This window comes from Phascolarctos cinereus, unplaced genomic scaffold, assembly GCF_003287225.1.
Source record: "Phascolarctos cinereus isolate Bilbo 61053 unplaced genomic scaffold, phaCin_HiC Scaffold_7;HRSCAF=346, whole genome shotgun sequence".
NCBI lineage: Eukaryota > Metazoa > Chordata > Mammalia > Diprotodontia > Phascolarctidae > Phascolarctos > Phascolarctos cinereus.
The window spans coordinates 120,185,375-120,204,629 of record NW_027556180.1 but is presented as its reverse complement, the minus strand read 5'-3'; the positions used below and the strand labels follow the sequence as shown (position 1 = coordinate 120,204,629).

Here is a 19,255-nt window from a genome sequence, read left to right as displayed (position 1 = left end):
GCGGGATGGGTGTATTTTCTTAATTTTTCTAGTTGTTGTACAATTCTCTGACCCCAATTACTTTGCTTTTATTTTGAATATATTTTGTATTTACTCTTCTGTGAACATGCATTCCCCCTTTCCCCTTGCCAACTCCCTGGTAGAATGTAAGCTTCTTGAGGGTAGGGATTGTCTATCTTTTGTTATTTGTATGTCTAGCATTTAACACAGTCTGGTGCATAGCAGGTGTTTAATAATGCTTATCAATTCATTTGAATCCTATGAATTGGAAAGATTGAGATATTAAATTATTTTATAAATAAAAAAAACTTTATCCTCTGATAAAACCTAAACAAAAGAATCATTTTTTTCTTCAGTACCACTACAGGCCTTTTGTGGCAATTGTTGATCCATGAAGTAGGATCATTAAAATGGAATGAGACAAATGATATTTGAATAAAACTGAGATGCTGTCATCTAATACAGTTATCTTTATTTCTCAGTAACCTGTAGAGCTTGCTAATGGTAGGACAGGGAAGAGTGTATGTGTGTGTGTGTGTGTGTGTGTGTGTGTTGTGTGTGTGTGTGTGTGTGTTACTTATACTACACTATTCCTCTAAAAACCCAAGGCATCAAATATTTAACAATTTGAAGGTGTATTCATTCCTTATTACTATACCTGAAACTTAGTATTAGTATCTTTTCATATCAAGAAAAATCTGTATTTTAACAAAAATAAATTGCCTTGCTAAGCGTTTATTTCTGTGTACTATAAAGACTTCTGTCTAATCTATCCTCATGTATTATATTTTTAAACTAATTATAATGACTGTTTAAGTCAGATTCACTGGGCCTTTTTATTTTCAAACCCTCTAGTTTAATGAACTATGGGGAAAATAATGCTGTAAAAAAATGAATTCCATTTGTAGGTAATAATTCCTTACATTGTTATATAGTACTTTAGGCTAGACAGTTACTTATCTTGGGGTGTTGTCGAGTAGTTTTATGTTTCAGTTGAGGATTAGATTAGAATTATAGGATCAAGGAGCTGGAAGAGATCTTGAAGGTCACCTTGTTCAACCTGCTCCTTTTACAGAGATAAAAATGACCTCTGAGGTCCCTTGTAAGCTCCAATGTTCTATGCCCCTTTGACAGCTTGACATCCTTCTATTTGATGCTCAGGAAGGTTCTCATGCTTTGCATTGCTAAGACTGACATAGCCTAGTAATAGAGCAGCAGATATGTTTCAGTCAAGGTGGTGTACTGTAGACTTCGCATTCCGAAGTATTTCAGATTGTGAGACCTAAGAAGGTTTTACTTCATGCAAAAAAGAATAGGCTTATTTTTGTGATTTGGAAAAAAGTTCACGTGGTATTCAGGGTTATTTAGTGAAAGAGTTTCTTTTTTGCATATCCAGACTTGACAGTTTTCTTTCTCTGGGCTATGTAGTTAGTATAAGGCTGATGTCCTAGTCATATGGTTTGGCTCACAATCACTGCCATTTTTAGATGTCAAGATATTTTGTATAGCTAACTACAGTTGTTTGTGAAATAGGATCGCCGTTAACTATGTAGAGAAGCTCATTAGCAATACAGAATGAGTCCAAGGGGTAGCGCTGATACACGTATTACCAAACTAGTAAATGGAAGAATTGACAAAGCTGTCTGTACAAGGATTATGATATCACAGTGGTATATCCCAAGTTATACAGCTATAAGCATATTTCAAAGTAAGGGTCTACGAGAAAAGCTGATTTCCAAGTATGTCTTTTCTCAGTGTAACAACATTGGGCTTCACCTGCTTAAAACAGGTAGCCTCATAGGCAGCTTAGATTAGAATTGTAAATTAAATGTTCTGTCTTTTATTCTATGAAAAACCATGAATATGACAAGTCATTGTCAGTGAAGCAAACTCTTTGAGGTTTTTTTTCCCCCAGTAGTGGTGATAATTTTGTGTTATATTGCTTGAGAGGAAGAAAAGAAAGAAGTAATGAATGAACAAAAAAAAGGAAGGAAGGAAGAAAATAAGTATTTATTAAATGTCTCCTATTGCTAGCCACCATGCTAAGCACTTTACAAATAACATATCGTTTGGTCCTGACAAGAAATCTGCAAGGTGGGCACTATTATCCCCATTTTACAGCTGAGGAAGACTGGTAAAAAAAAGTAGGTAGAGGTCCAATGACTTGCCTAGGGACCCACAGTTAGTAAATGTATCTGAGGCCGGATTTGAATTCAGATCTTCCTCACTCAAGGCCCATTGCTCTATCTACTACACCACTTAGTAGTAAGAGGAGTGCTTGCTGAGCAGTCAGGAGATGAATTTAGATCCTGATTGTGGCACTTACTTGATATGACATTGGATAAGTCACTCAGTTCTTTTGAAATTTACTTTCCACATCTGTAAATTGGGGATAATAACAGTATATTTGGTAATGACTGAAGAGCATTTATTGTTATGCTGTAAAATCATACAACTGAAAGCACCTTCCCAGGTCATTTATCTAATCCAACCTTTTTCCACCCCATTTCCTTTAGATAGGATAGCACTTAAGTTATCTAAAGCAGTTGAGCATTAGAAACCCCACAGTTTACCATGGCTAACCTTGAGGAAAAGTGTTTTTTAAAATTCTGACATCAATCCTTTTTATAGCTTAAGCTTAAAGATTTTTGGTTTTAATTTTGGTAGAAATAGAAAATAAATAATAGTTCCCATTTTTCTGCGTAAAAAGTTTTTCATGTATTTGAAAACTGTTATTAAATCATCCTCCCTCCCTCCCCTTAAGCTTTCCAGTGAAGCTTTATTTTCCTAGCCTTTATGTAACTTGTGGGTCTCGTTTGAATCCCATTCAGGTTCACTGATACCCTTTCTAGTTTATGTAAAACTAGATTTTCTTTTTTTTTATTGTTCTAGTAAGGGCCTTCCCAGAGCTAAGTATAGTGGAAGAAAGATATCATATTTCTCATGTGCTCTACTTTTATTTACTTATTCTAGTATAATGCTTGTATTTTTAGCTAATTGCTGACTAAGGAAAAAATAGAAATCTTGGCCAGATACACGAGGTTATTAAAAAAAAAAGGGCCATTAAATTTTCCCTTTTACCTACACAGAAGGATATCTACATAGATATGAGAAGTAGACACATGTCTGACTGGCTCACTATTCATTCAGGTATTTTTTTTAGGTTATCTTATTTTGATACCTCAAGTTTTCTTTTTCTGTTATTTTTCTATGTGAAAAAGTTGATAATTTCCAGAATATCAGCTTTCTGAACTTACCTTCAGTTAATATGTATGCAATATATTATGAATCTTAAGCATATATTTCACAAAGATCTAGAATTAATGGATTCTTACAAATTCAAGGTGCCAGTTGCCAAGGGGACTGGAATTTTTTTTTTTTGCCAATAAAACAAGGTAGATAGATGGCTGAAGATTTCCTAATTAGGAATAGGTTCCCAGATTCTATGAAGTGTTATATATTCTGCCTTTTCTCTTATTGTTCATGACATGATAATATTTCAAATACCTTCCTCATAGGATTATTGTGAGAAAAGCACTTTGCAAATCTTCAAAATGTAGAAATGTGATTCATTTGAGTTATTATTAACCTGCTGTCCATAGTGTCATGGATCTAATGTTGGATGTCTTGGGTTCATCTCCCTATTGTTGGCTCATTGTATTGTGGGGACTATAATTATACCTATGACTAAAATATTTGGGGAAATTTAACCTTCATTTCCCATATATCCATTCCTTGCTTATGTTCAGAAGTGGGAGTCTATAATTTTATATATTTTTTTAAATTAAACTTTCTTATGTAGTGGATAGAGCATTGGGCCTAAAGTCAGGAAGACTTGAGTTCAAATGCATGCTCAGACATTTACTAACTATGTGACCCTGAGCAAGTCATTTAATTTCTGTCTGTCTCAGTTTCTTCAACTGCCAAATAAGGATAATAATAGTACCTACCTCTGAGGATTGTTGGGGAGATCAAATGAGATATTTGTAAGGCACTTAGCACAGTGCCTGGCACATAATAAAAGAACATAGTACCATAGATGCTTAATAAATGTTTACTCCCTTCCTTTCCTTCCCTCCAACCCCCAAGTGGGGAGGATGGGATTGGGGAACTTAGACATTTGGTTATTTAGAGTTTGTTGGAGAAAACTTTATTTTCTTAGAGAAAATCTTAACTCTGCTGTTCTTGAGTATGTATACTGTTCTTGAGTGTGCATGTGTGCATGTGTGTATGTATATGTGTGTGTGTGTGTGTGTATGTTTTACATTTGTATTTTTATGCCTATATATTTCTGAGAACAGCAGCTTTAGAGATGAAGAGTTGTTGAGTTATTTTCTGTCATGTCTAACTTTTTATGACCCCATTTGGGATTTTCTTGTTAAAAATACTGAAGTGGTTTGCCATTTCTTTCTCCAGCTCATTTTATAGATGAGGAAACTGAGGCAAACAGGGTTAATTGACTTGCTCAGGATCCCACAGCTAATAAGTGCCTGAGGCCAGATTTGAACTCAGGAAAATGTATCTTTCTGACTCCTGGCCTGGCGTCTATCTGATGTGCCACCCAGCTGCCTCTAAGATGGAAAGACCTGGTTCAAGTCCTGCCTCTGAAACCCACTAGCTGCATGATCCTGACCAAGTCACTTAACAGTTCAGTGCTCTAGGCACCCTCTAAGATTCTCAGTTGCCAATGTTTGCTGATCTGTAAGCATTTTCCAAGTACTTACTATGTCCCAGGTACCGTACTAAGCACTAGAGATAAAAAGAAAGAGAAAAACAGCCCATGCCCTCAAGGAGTTAACATTCTAATGAGACAACATACATAGAAGTAGGTACATACAAAAGTTATACAGAGTAGATCAAAGGTAATCTCAGAGGGGATGGCACTAGCCACTGGTAAGATCAGGAAAGACCTTTGCGGAAGGTAAAATTTGAGTTGAATCTTGAGGGAAGCCAAGGAAGCTAAGACATGGAGATGGGGAACATTGGCATTCCAGGCATGGGGGATAGCCACTGCAAAGACATGGAGATGGGAGACAATATCTTGTGTGAGGAATACCAGGAATTCCCTATGCTGATAAAATCTTAAGTTTAGGACCCTATTCCCCCATCCCCCTGAAAAATATGTATTGCAAGTATATATTTGTAAAAGCTTTTCTTATGCTTCCTGGAATCATTCTCACTTTTATTTTCTATATTTCAAATATTTGTCATGTTTTTTTTTTCATAATAGATTCTTATATCCACCCTTTCTATGGATACTAGCTAATAACAACTAGCATTTATATATGTTAAGCTTTGTAAATCTCTTTACAAATATTAACCCATTTGGTCCTCAGAACAACCCTGTGAGGTAGGTGGTATTGTTATCCTCATTTTACAAATGAGGAAACTGAGGCAGACAAAAGTTAAATGACCAGGGTCACATAGCTAACAATTATGAGGCCACATTTGAACTCCTCTTTCTGACTCCAGGGCCAGTGCCCTATCTACTGTACCATATTACTGCTTCTAATTCCTACTTTAATTCCTTGATACACTAAAATTGCAGCCTTAGAGTTTGAGTGGATCTCACACCTCATCTCTTCTAACCCTAACTTAATAAGAATGCCCTCTATAGCATCCAAAAAGAAGTGACTGTCCAGCTTCTGCTTGAAGATGTCATTGGTGGGGAATTTGCTGCCTCTGGAGGAAACATCCCTCTTTGGAGCAAACCTAATTGTTAGGATGTTTTTCCTTAATCAACCCTAAGTTTGCCCTTCTGAAGCTTCCTATGAAGAATCGCAGCATTTCTGAGTTGGAAAGGGACCTCAGTGGCCATCTGGTCCAAACCATAAATGAAAGGCACTCACTGTAACAGAACTTGTAAGTAGTCATCCTGCCTCTGCTGAAAGATCTCACCATCTCTGGAGACAGTCATTGTGATGGACAGTTCTAACCATTAGGAAGTTTTCCCTGACATCAAGCCTAAACGATGAAACTCCTATCCATTTTTCCTGGTTCTGTCCTCGGGGGCTACACCAAACAAATCTTGTCTCTCCTCCAGGACCACCTGTCCAACACTCAAAGACAGCTATCTTGTCCCCAGGATGTCTTTTTTCTCCAGGCTAAGTTTGCCCAGTTTAAGAAGCATCTTACTGTATGAAATATTGAACAGAATGCCCTTAATTAGTATTACCCTGTTTACCATAATTGTAGCGTGCTTTATAGTCTGAAGACTGTCCCAGGAGAGTGGAGTTTAATTAGAAATTCAGACCAGTACAAACTAAATGAATGGCACCTTTGTTCATTGTTTTGACAGGAAGCCCATTATGAGCTAATGTGTAAGGGATGAGCTTCTGGGCTCTGAGAAAATTTCTCACAGCCCAACACAGGCCCATACGGCAGGCCTGTATCACCAAGAGCTGTGGGTGAGCCACGCTCTTCATCTGCTTCCTTTATCCTCTACTTTACCTTCTCAACAAATTATAATGTCCAAAGATCCCAAAGCATAAATCTGGAGTGGAAGTAATAGGTTAAAGCCCTTTCCACCACTACATATATGATTTTGGACAGGATTACTCTTTGGGCCTTAGTTTCCTCCTCTGTTATGATTAGGGTGTTGAACTAAATGATCCCTAAGACCCTCATAACTCCAAATCCTAAGACTCTAACGGTGCATGGTATAGATTTGGCAAATGAGAAGAAATTGTTCATAAATTCACCCAGGAGCTTGAGAGTCCATTCTCTGCCTTTTGCCATGTTGTAGCCCTCAGAGTGGGAAAGACTTTGAATTGGTCTAAAATGACTCTTTGGATGTTCTTGTTTGTCCTTATCTATGTTTATTCTGTCTGTGAAAAAACAAAAGCCAAATTTCTTCTATTACCTTTTTACTTTCATTTTGTGTATAGATGTTATAGCATAGTAGAAAGAATATTGAAATATGGGAAATAGGGAACCTGGATTTTAGCCTCAGTTGGGCACATAATTTAAACTCCCTAAGTCCTTGTTTCTTCATCTATAAAATCAGGGATGAGGAAAGGAACATACATTTATTAAGTGCCTACTATGTGCCAGTCACTGTGCTAAGAGCTTTACAAATTTTATCTTATTTGATCCTCACAACAACCCTGTAAGGTGGATACTATTATGATCCCTACCTTACAGTTGAGGAAACTGAGGCAGACAGAGGTTAACTGACTTGCGTAGGGTCAAACACCTAGAAAGTGTCTGAGGCCAACTTTGAACTCAGGACTTCCTGACTCTAGGCCCAGCATTCTATCCACTGTGCCAGTTTCAGTGATGAAAAATTATTATTATAGATGTTTTTTCCTGTTAAATCACATTCATTTATTGATATGATCCTTCTCTTTCCCTTACAGACTGAGCCATCTCTTTAAACAAATCTCAAGATAAATGAAAGAAAAATAGCTTAGCAAAGCCAGTCAGTACATCAAACCTTTCTGGTGATACCCATGTTATTCCACAGCAGTAGCTCCCTACCTCTGGGTCCATGCTTGGTCATTATAATGAGATAGTATCAGGTTATGTTTTATAAGTCTTTCCATATACACTGTTGTAGTCATATATATTTCTTTCTTTGTTTTGCTTACTTCTCTTGGTATCAGTTCATATAATTCTTCCTGTGATCTTCTCAATTCTTCGGTTTCTTACCACTCAGTAATATTTTATTACATTTATTTACCAACACATTTTGCTTATCTGTTTCTCAATTGATGAATACCTATTTTATTTCTAATTGTTTGCCACTACAAAAGCATTGTTATGATGTATGGATATAAAGCTATCAATTCAGCAGCAGCATAGGATAACATTCCCAAATTAGCTTTTGGGATTCAGGAGATACAGAACCAAGTAAAATATTTAATTTTTGTCTTCCCACAGGGAGCTAACAGAATGAGAGGCCGTCTAGGGAGCATGGACAGCTTTGAAAGGTCCAACAGTCTTGCTTCAGAGAAGGTACCAAATGAAGGCTGAATAAATGCTACTGTCTTAGGACTTAATAGTTTGTTGCAGGTTTCAGGGATATATAAACTAATGTACTGTGACTTGCTTGGCATAATCCACTTACACACAAGATACATACTACTGTTTGAATTTTTATGTATGTATTTTATATTTTGATATTTTTTGAACATTGTTAAAGTTGACTTGGTAATATGTTTACATACTACTGATCTTGAAGAGTTCAATTGGACTCCATTGGTGCTTGGGGACAATAAATATCTCCCCTTTTTATAGGCTACCTGTGTTACAACAAGCTTTTTTTGCCATGCGGAGTGGTGATGCAATTTGATCCTCAGTACATACAAATTCATATAATAATGAGCTGTTTAGTTAAAGTACAGTTTTGTTGTATTTTAGAACTAATTTCATTTTTGTTCTCTTTCCTCTCACTTTTTTTTCTCTTAATTGAAACTCCACATTCACATTTTTCTTTTAGAAAATATCCTTCTTGTTTTTTCTCCTGGCTTTTGATAATCCTGAAAATTAAAGCATACTTATGTTAATTTCTTTTAAAATATACTTCACAATTTGAAGTCTATTCAAACTAATTTCTTTTTAAACTTACAAAAAGTAGTTTTAATAAACTTTTTGTTTGTGGAGTTTTCCTAACCAAGAATTTATTCCAAACTTTATTGGTCTCAGCAGACTAAAAAACATGACTTATGTAGTGACTGTTCTGTAACATATAAACAATGTACCTGTCTGAATTGGAAGATTTATTAGACTTGTCCATGCAATATGAGAGACATACCGGCATAGCTGACTTTTCATTTATTTCCTGTTTTTCATGTTTTTCAATTTACCTCAGGCAACACGTAGTTGGACAATAGTTTACCCAGGGGACAAGGATGCGTAACAGATTTTATTATTTTATTTTCCTGATGCTGCTGCTGCTAAAGCTGGACAATCAGACTGTGTTATATTGTTTTGACAGTACAGGAAGTATGCAACTGATATGTCAAGGAAATTAGCAGACATATATACACAAACCCCGCCCACTTTTGGTCATGATCTCTTTTCATCTTTCTGCCAACAATCAGAAGTACAGTAGCTACAGCATTTTATTGCCACAAAGTGTCCGAGGAAAGAATACCTTGTCTTATCACCACTTTCTCATTTTGGTCTGTCTTTATGGATGCTTTTGTCCCAGAGCAAGCTTATCAAAAGAAGTTGGTCATGCTACTACTGATTAGCATGCAGCATGGCTTAAGTAAAAAAGGCAATTTGCTCATGGCCCAGGAAGAAGAAGAGACATCCTCTCTCTTTTGAGCTATATCTGGTCAGGCCTGACATGCTTTCTGTGAGAAAGCAAGGCCTCACTCCCTTTTGATTTCTTCTCAGGACTGTTCACCAGGTGACTCTCCACCAGGCACCCCGCCAGCCTCCCCACTGTACTCAGCCTGGCAGACATTCCCTGAAGAGGACTCGGACTCCCCTCAGTTTCGAAGGCGGGCACACACATTCAGCCATCCCCCCTCAAGTACAAAGAGAAAGATTGCCTTACAGGATGGGCGATCTCATGGTGTTCGGTCTCCTCTCCTGAGACAGAATTCCATTGAACAATGCAGGTGAGTCTGAACTTTCCTTCCTATCGGAATTGGCTGTGCTGTTTTGATGAGAGTTTTGCTGGGAGGAAAATGCCATTATACAAAAAAGCATACAATGTTAGACCCTATTTTCTGTAGAGGGAGGAGAAAGGAGCTCTATAGATTTATCAGTGTGCTAAAAAATAGCATTATAATGTTGGTTAGTCCAAGTTGTGCATTATGCATATTGCTTGGAAGAAACTACGAAACCCCAACTAACAGAAAACCTGCAAGCAGAGGTTTAAGATATATCAGCAGCCTATTTATGTTCAATAAAGGGAAAGGATTGAAGGGGGTTATCATGAAGTTATTGTGACTGAAATTTGCTGACTACACCAGTTAGTCAGTGGCTTCTAGATAATGGCTACAAAGAAATGAAGTCAACAAGTCTTAAAATAACTAATCACTAGAACTTCCTGTTCACACAGAATCAAATGACTAGATAAGGCATATACTAAATTAATTTTAAACTTGGGATAATAATTTTGTTAAATGTAAAATAACATGTAAGAGATGATTCTTTTGAGTTTCCCTCTAGAATGAAATAAGTAGCCTTAATGATGAAAACAATGCATACGATAGTTGACATGGAAGTATAGCAACCTGAAAAACACTCTCAAGCATTTATGTAACATGGTATTTCAGAGTTAATTTTATTATGTCATCTTTGTCATGATATGATAAGTGTTAAAATTATGTTCTGGGACTATAGGATAATGTGCATGCTTAATACTGTCTTCTCACTATGTAACTGAAATAAAAATTTGTTTCCCAGACCTCAGATTCTTTCTCTTCCTGATATATAAGAAGTTAATTAGAAAATATATGGTAGGCACCATGGAGAGGATGATGTTAAATCTTATATTGATTATTGTCAGCTTTACTAGTGTTAAAAATTTCTAGAAGTTATTAGGACTAAAGATGGCAAAAAATGTTTTAAAGGAATATTATATGAAAGTAAATAAATTGAGGCAAATCTTCTTTCTTTTCTTCCTATGTAAAGATATCCCTTTGCCTCATATTTTGTAATATCTTCATAAAAATGAAAGAAATTATTTTAATATTTATATAAAAGATATTATGAAGAAAAGTAAAACAAAAATTATATTTATATTTACCTAAGACAGTCAATCTTTTCTTTCTCAGGATGAAGTCTATTACGCCCAGTTCAGGAGTTTAAAATGAATGCTCTTACTGAGTGCTTTTTTTCAGTCCCCAGACAAGCAGACAAAATACCCTTCAGAATGTGTCAATTAAATTAATTATGAACTTATCTTTTTAAAAACTAAGAAAAGAAGGGATCACTTTGAGGTCAAGCTAGTGCAAGAAGGTGCTATTTATGGTAATCCAGTGCAGGTTAGCAGATTTATTTTTTAAAATGCTCTGTGAGCTACATGTATAAAGACCTTGGATGAGAAAAGCAAAAATCAGTGAAAACTGGTGTTATATTAAACTGAAATTTAGATATTGATTTCCAAAAGCAAAACACGTTGTTCCTTTATTTTTAGAAAAGCTTACTATTTTATTTAAGATAGTCAGGCCTTTGAAGTCCTGATAACCTGCTTTTTTTTTGTGGAATTTGTTTCCTGTGATTATTTCCTATGAAATTTATCTTACATGTGAAAACAAACAACATTCTGTCCTAAAATTGTTATAATACTTTAAAGACAAATGCATGATGTAAGAGATACTGCATAAATTAGAAAGCATAACATTGGATTGTGAAAGAAGGGTATTGTGCACAGAGAGTGATATGTTAGCTTTCTCAAGTCTAGTTCCACACTTTCATTTTTTTCTTACATAATTAATTGATATCAAGAGTCTATTTAAAAGATTTTTTTTCTTAGTGAATAAAAATCTTAACTGTTGTACCATAAATTAAAACAAATTTGCTGTATTTTCTGTGCTTAGCGTTCTTCCATCAGGTCGACGCATTCACAAGGAGAGTAAATCTTCTTCTTCCAGTCTTCCAAGTCTTCATACTTCCATCTCTGCCCCTTCCTTCTCTGCCCCCTCTTTCCTGAAAAGCTTTTACCAGAGTTCAGGTAGACTGTCCCCACAGTATGAAAATGAAATAAGGTGAGAGCAGTAGCCTCTGTTGGCAAAGAAAACATTTTCTAGAGTGCTTCTGGTATGCTTATATGCTAATAAAAATTAATAAATTTTGGAGTGACATCTATCTATGTATCCTTCTTTGTGCTAATCTCTAATTTGTTTTTCTAAATATTTGATTTGTTTCTGGTTGAGTATCCTAATGAGAGAGAGTTTTGAAAGTAGAAAATTAACCCAAGTGAAGAACCAGTATTTGAAATCAGTAGTTTTCATGCTTTTTTCTAGTGTGGACCCTATCTTAATTTATCCCCCAGACCTCAGAATCCTAAACTTAGGTGTGGTGATAGAATGAGACCTGGAGCTGACAATATTAAATAACTTCTTTCCATGAATCCGTAGACCTGCCTCTTGAAATGCCATAGTTCCTTAGAACAAAGTTTGAAAGCTACTGATAAATGACTTCACCTAAGGAAGGTGATTGATGCATGTTAGTAATTTTTTTGAATGGTTCAGTTACTCTGATTAATTTTCTTTGACATGGATCTAATTTTCTGTGTTTAAATGAATATAGGATTCCAGAACCCACAATTCTAAATAACAGTTGGGGGGATGGATAGGGGTGAGGAGGTAAGGGAGATTAATGATGATTTTTCACTCTAAAAAAGGGTATTTTAATAATTGTGTATTCATTGTGATGTTGTCACAATTTATAGTACATGAGAAGAGTAAGCAATGAGATTGTGTTTAAAAATAACATATGTAACATTTTATACTCAGTAAGCATTTATTAACCTACTAGCTTTCAGACACCATACTAAGTGGTAGGGATACAAAACTAAGGTAAAAGATGGTCCTGCTTTCAAAGAACTTACAGTTTAATGGGAGAGTCAGCATGCAAATTTTCATGCAGATACAAGATAGCGTACAATGTAAATGAAAGGTAGTTCCTGAGCATAGACACTAGCAGTGGGGGGAGAACATGAAAGACCCTGTGAAGAAGCTGGGATTTTAGCTGGGGTTTGAAGGAATCCAGGAGACAGAGATGAGAAGAGAGAGCATTCCAGGTGTGGGGGACAGCCATTGAAAATGACCAGAGTCAGGATATAGAGTTTCTTGTTTTAGGAACAGCAAAGAGGCCAGTGTCCCTGTATTGTGGAATACATGGTGGGCAGTAAGATGTAAGAAGACTGGAAAGGTAGGAGGGGGCTAGGTTATGAAGGGACTTGAACTCAAACAGAGGACTTTGATATTTGATCTTTGAGATGATAGAAAGTCACTCCAGTAGGGAAGTGACATAGGCAGACCTGTACGTTAGGAAAATCACTTTAACATCCAAGTGAAAAATGACTGAATAGATGGAGAGAGACTTGAGACAGGGAAACTGACCAGCAGGGTATTGCAGTAGTCCAGGTGTGAGATGATGAGGAACTGCCAGGCAGTGGTAGCAGTGTCAGAGGAGAGAAGTAACAGATAAAATCAACAGGCCTTGGCAACAGATTAAATATGGGAGGTGAGAGAGAGGGTGAGAAGTTGAGGATGATAGTAGGTTTTGAGCTTGGGTGAATGGGAGAATGGTTGTTTCCTGGATAGTAATAAAGAAATTTTGACAAGAAGAATATTTGAGGTGTAAAGAGAAAAGTTCATTTTTTTTTTTGATGTTGAGTTTAAGATTTCTATGGGACATCTAGTTTAAGATATCCAATAGGCAGTGGGAGATATGAGACTGGAGGTCAAGAGAGATTAGGGCAGGATAAGTAGATTTGAGAATGATCAGCATAGAGATGATAATTAAAACTATGGGAGCATATAGGATCACTAAGTGAAATAGTTTAGAGAGAGAGAGAAGAGAGCCCAGGACATTTTAGAAACATGCATTGATGACCATAATCTACTCTATTTTTAATTTATGCTTATACAATAAATTATAGTAGTCTCTGAGAGATTCTGCTTCAGAGTGAGCAAGGGTATTTTAATGTAGAAGTTGATCACTTTGAAAAATGCAGTGCCATATTCTGTTCATCTAGTGTGTGGAGAATAGGAGGTGGTGACTATGTTTTGACCTGGTTGTGAGGTGCTGTACTGATTGTCTATTCTTGCATAGGACTGATAGTTTTGAGCATGGCAACTATTTTACATATATATTTATATGTATGTGTGTATCTGTGTGTATGTATATATATGTGTGTGTATGTATATCTGTCACACACACACACACACACACACACACGACTCATCAGGAGAGAGGGAATGACAACTAGCTTACATGACACTTAAAGTAAGCCCACGTGGCATTTTTTATCACGTGTACTTCATGTGGCAACCGTGTGTTACCAAAAAATAAAGTATTTCATAAGCTCTGATATATAGCTCCATTTTTAGAGATCTCTGCACCAAATGTCTGCTCCCCAAGTGTGTTTGCCTCTGCACTGGATGGAGAGATAATAGTTTTTAATCTGTGTAGTTTTAAATCTGGACTTGCTGTAAACTAAGAACAGAATTTAATTTCTAATGAGGGAGATTGGGGAAGGAGTGGCGTTACAAATTTTCTCATAAATAATTTAGCTGGAGGTTATATGCACTCAATGTGTAACAATATATTTAACCAGACTGATCCTTATGAAGTATTCAGTGAGTTAAGAGTAATCTGTTTTGTGTTCATGGGTATTAAATGTAGGCTTTGTTTGCATAGTACCCTCTTCTCTCATCTACCCCCACTTCTAGCCATTGATTGCAAGACTTGGGATGAAGCCCATGAGACATTTAAGTACAGTATTGGATAAATCAGAAAAGCAAGAGAAATAGCAGGGAGAATCCCATTTTGCAAAAATGTTATTCCTCCAAATGAGAAGGTCTGTTAATAATATTGTAGGTGAAATTTGGTTGGGGGAATGTAGACAACAAAAATAATTATTTTACCTTTTAAAAATTATTTCTCTATGCCATTTTTAATGTGGGTGTGTTTTTCTTTAGAATTGATTCTAATATTTACATTTGCTTCTTTTCTGTGGAGTATGGAAATATTGAATCCAGAGGAGTACACTAAATTTCACTGGAAATTATAGTTCTGTCTGTCAGCTTACTTCAAAAGCCAGGCTTACAGTGGAGTACGTTGGAAGTTTTGGAATCATTTTTGTGAAGTTAATTATTTTATTTTGTTGCAGCTGTTGTGTGACTTAGCACCCCAGATCAAAGTGCTCTAAACCTTTCTGACCAAACAATATGGAGACTTTGTATCCCATGGATCATGTGTACTGGGTGTCTTAAAATTCCTAGTGCAGTTTTAAGCCTCATTAAGTTAACTACTTTAAGGCTTTGGGGACACCCTCTGTTTAGAATGACCAGCAAAAATCTGGGATTGGTTGATTTCTCAAATTTGTATCCCACACAACAGTTTGCTTCATCCTAATCTTTCATCTTACCTTACCTATGACATGTGAGAGTAAAGATAAACTGAAATTTTAATGAATGATTTTGATTTTACTTGGATGTCTCTTAGGAAATAGACTTCATGGGTTTCTGAGTATCTGTAACCAAGTAAGATGCCCAAATGGAAAGCAACAGGATGATAAAGTACAATGCCTTCACAAAGTAGATGAATTTATAAAGATTTGTTGCTCACCATAAGTATACCTCTCCAGAACCATCATCCTGAACCTTGGGTGTTTAAGTTATTTTCATATCCTGATTTGGTGTTATCTAAAGGAGAATAAATATTCTATTTTATCTCATTTCCAAAGTGGTGGTATAATGATCAGTATATCAAATATATTTTATGTCAACCTGTTGTAATGATTCTTAAAATTTTATCTAAAAGCTTCTAGAATAGGTTCTTTTAAAGTTATTATTACCAAAATTTATAAATCCAAAGTAAATAAGAGTTATTCCTCTTCATTTTCATCATTTTCATATTCATCTTTACTACTCTATGCTGGGAAAATGAAATATATCATAGGCAAGATGTTCTGAGATATCATATTGATATTTTCCTATACTTACTGACAAAAATAGTGTAAGCCTTAATTAGGTGTTGTAATTGTTTGAATTATGTTGGCAAATCATCATAGGGTCTTAAGACAAACCTTTTCAATGATTTACCATGATTTTAGACATTTATCTTTGTTGTTATGCTAATGCCCTTCCTTGTTTCCCTATTGCACTAGAATGAAGGACTCTGCTTCAGAATCAAGGTTATTGGAAGTTTAAGTATGCTAATGTGTCATGAAGAAAGAAGGCTCATTAATTTTATTTAGTTCCTGTTGTCATTAATCCGCCTTTCCCTATATACCTGGTTTTTAAAAAAATTTAATATTCTCATATTTATTATTTTAAAACATTTATTGGGTATCTGTTGGATGCATGACATTGATTTGGGTGTTCTGGGAGTTATATAAATAAGGGGATGTGTTCCCTGTTCTCAAGAAGTTTACTTTATGAGTCTTTTCTTAGTAATTCTAATGAGAACTCTGTTTCTACTCTTCTCCATGTTGGCATTTCCAGAAAACTACAATGGCCTCCATCCCAAGCCTGGTAACATTGATAATAAAACCCTTCTTTTGTGGAGCTTAATGTACAACTGGAAATAATGAGTATTGTAGATAGCTACCTGTAAAGAAATATACCTATATAACATAATATTTGTTTTTCATATATTTTATAATGGTTATAAGACGAGATTAATAAAATATTTCTGACCATTTCAGTACTCCAGTGGATCAAGCTAGACCCACTATGGACTTTCAGGTCCCTGTAAGCTAGCTTTATAGAAAAGTAAGACTAGGACTTGGATCTTGGTTTCTTATTCACCAGGTCTGTTTAACTTCTTATTTAAGAGTTTGACTACATCTTCGGTAACTCAAAAAAAAATCTTCATTTCCTCTTGACACTTAGATGTGCTTTATGGATAAATGTCCATAACCCGTGATAGGTTAACTGTAGCTGTACTACCTCAGAATTATTTCCTAGATTTCATGTAGATACGATTTTTGAACGATATGCTTTTTGAAAATATAAATTAATTTTGAACTTTATAATTCTACTTTTTGACCTTTGATTGTAAGATAGTTTTGTATAAGCAGCTTTGCTGTGCTGTTATCTGTTTTACTTACTCAGACTGAGAATTCTGTATTTAGTCTGGGGTTTAGAAAAGGGAGTTTACTACTTTGGTTATTTGTATTATTCATATTTTTCATTGTTCCGTTGACTTAATATGACCTCTGTGCTTTGCATTAGTTTGTCCATACGGAAGGTCTAATTTGCATTTACTTAGTCAGTAAAGATTTTCTTTAGAATAGCAAAACTGCATGAAGATAAAAGCCCATGTAGATGATGTACAGTTTAATGAATTGCTTCTTCATGTTTTAGAGAATGTACCTTTTTTTTAAAACAAATTGATGCAACCTATCTTGATATATTTTGAAAGAGAAATACTTTTTCCTTCTTTTATAAACAGTTCCTTTCTTGTTCATCAAACTTGGTGACATCCATGTTTTACAGATTTAATTTTGTCCTTTTGTGCTCTTTAAGTTGTTATAATTTTAACTAAAATGTGTAGCTTTCATTTATAATCTTTCTTAGCTACCAAGATTGTCACAGTAAATATTCCATTCTATTAGGGTACATTCTTTAATATCCATAGTAATCCTTTTCAGAAAATGGCATATTAAGCTATTTTCAGGGAACAACACAAAAATATGCCAAGCCAGTTTGGCAGGTTGTGGTATCAGAGCTTCTACCTTGTCTGTGTTGATTTGTGATACTTTGCGATTGCCTGCTCTGTCATTGGTCCTTAGATTTAAAAAGAGTTGGTGTGATGTGTAGTAGTGCTAGCAATTTATAGAATCAGAGACATTATGACCATTGATTCCCAGTGGGTGGTTACTAAAACATCTTGCATGTCATAGGTGCATTATTATATTTTGTTTGGGGCAGATCATGTTAATTTGGTAGCTTAAGTGGGGAAATTTTGTGCTTTTTAACTAAATTGTGTATTTAAGGTTATCTTGGAACTTAATTAGTTAATATCCCAGTCATAGCATGAATCACCTCCTTTTGATTAATTGGTTGTAGAGAGAAGGATTTTCCCTACCTTGTATATTGGGAGAAGAAATCTGGGACTCTTTTTGTCCTTTCTAGATGACTGTGAAAAAGAATTGCACATGTTGTTTGTAGATAACTATTATATCGTTATAATACATTTTAAGAAGGATTCCTCATGCTTTATTTATTCTGTTGGTTGGTTTTTCCCTTTCTGGTAGATAAGCCGTTAGCATAGAATATTTTTCATAGTTATTTTCACTGGGGGAAATGTTGATAGAGGAGGATGTGTGTGTGTGTGTGTGTGTGTGTGTGTGTGTGTGTGTGTGTGTGTGTGAACAGTGAATATTAGTTGTTTTGGCTATTCAGCACTTTATATGGAACTTGTGACGTGTTAACACATTAGTACTCTTATAAAAATCAATTGCTTACCTTGTAAAATGCTGTTGCTCCAGAAGGAAAGGAAGCAAGGTTATTTACATAAATATAGAAGCATTAAAATGATCTTTCAGCATTAAAAAAGGATTTACAGTTATTTTTTCTGCTAGACCTGTAGAAGGGCTATAGAGAAAAGACATTTTTATTTGTAAATCTGGTCGTTTTCTTGTTGTTCTTACAAGCTATTTTGTATACCTAATTCCTGACTTGGTTTGATTGAATTAAAGGAGAGGTGAAAGCCAATATCAGAGTTTGGAAAACACCCTACTACATTTCAACCTTATCCCCAACCTTACTCTTTCATGTCTTGCCATTAATAGTTTTTATGATAACCTATTCCTGGATGAGTTGGAATGAAGGAAGTTGAGTATAAACACAGTTGAATCAAGAGTAATTCAAATGGTTTTGATTCTTGGAATTGTTCTCTTGTGCAAGGATGTCAGATAGCTGCAGGACTGAATATAAAGTATCAAAATGAAAGCAAATTGCTACAGTAAGTTATATATATTTACTAAATAAAATGGTAAAGAAACTGGTTTTTGCAACAGAATACATGTTATCAGTCTCAGTCTGCAACAGCAGTTTTCAAAATTTCCATTGGAAAATAACAGTTTTTCAAGGTATAATTTTTTAAATATATATAGTTATTGAACCCCTGTTCATATCCATCCTTTAATTAGTGTCTTAAGCCATTTTATGTATTAGCTTCTAAGTATAGGTTTAACTAGTGAACTGATAAACATCAAGACTTTTTGTTTTATGTGCTCATCAGTGTAAAAGATGTATTGAAAGTAAAAAAAAAATTAGTTCAGTGACTTCCTTTAAGTTACTTATGTTTGGAAATGAGCCATAATGAAATGTTGGATTATAAAAAATATGCTCCATTTACCTATTTTATGGCATTTTTCTGCAAGTTTTGTTTTTATAAGTGTAATTAAAAGACATTGAGGCACTCCAGTTTAACCTGTCATCTTATTAGTGTTTCAAAAGCTGAAGAGACCATTAGTAATGACTTAGAAAGAGCTTTGAAATGTTATTAGAATACCAAGATTTTATTGAATGTTTCAATTAATTTATCTTGATTTTTATTTTAGTTAAGGCTATATAGAAGTGATTCAATGGCTGTTGGGATGCCTAGTCTT

General features: G+C 35.2%; 1 protein-coding gene across 1 annotated transcript in view; it reads left to right on the top strand.

Moving 5' to 3' along the window:
* The window catches only part of TBC1D4 (TBC1 domain family member 4), a 213,686-nt gene that overhangs the window by 154,176 nt on the left and 40,255 nt on the right, over positions 1-19,255 (top strand). Inside the window, 3 exon segments of the mRNA XM_020992453.2 lie at positions 7,882-7,956; positions 9,346-9,572; positions 11,502-11,669. Of these exon segments, the coding sequence (XP_020848112.1) occupies positions 7,882-7,956; positions 9,346-9,572; positions 11,502-11,669 (470 nt within the window).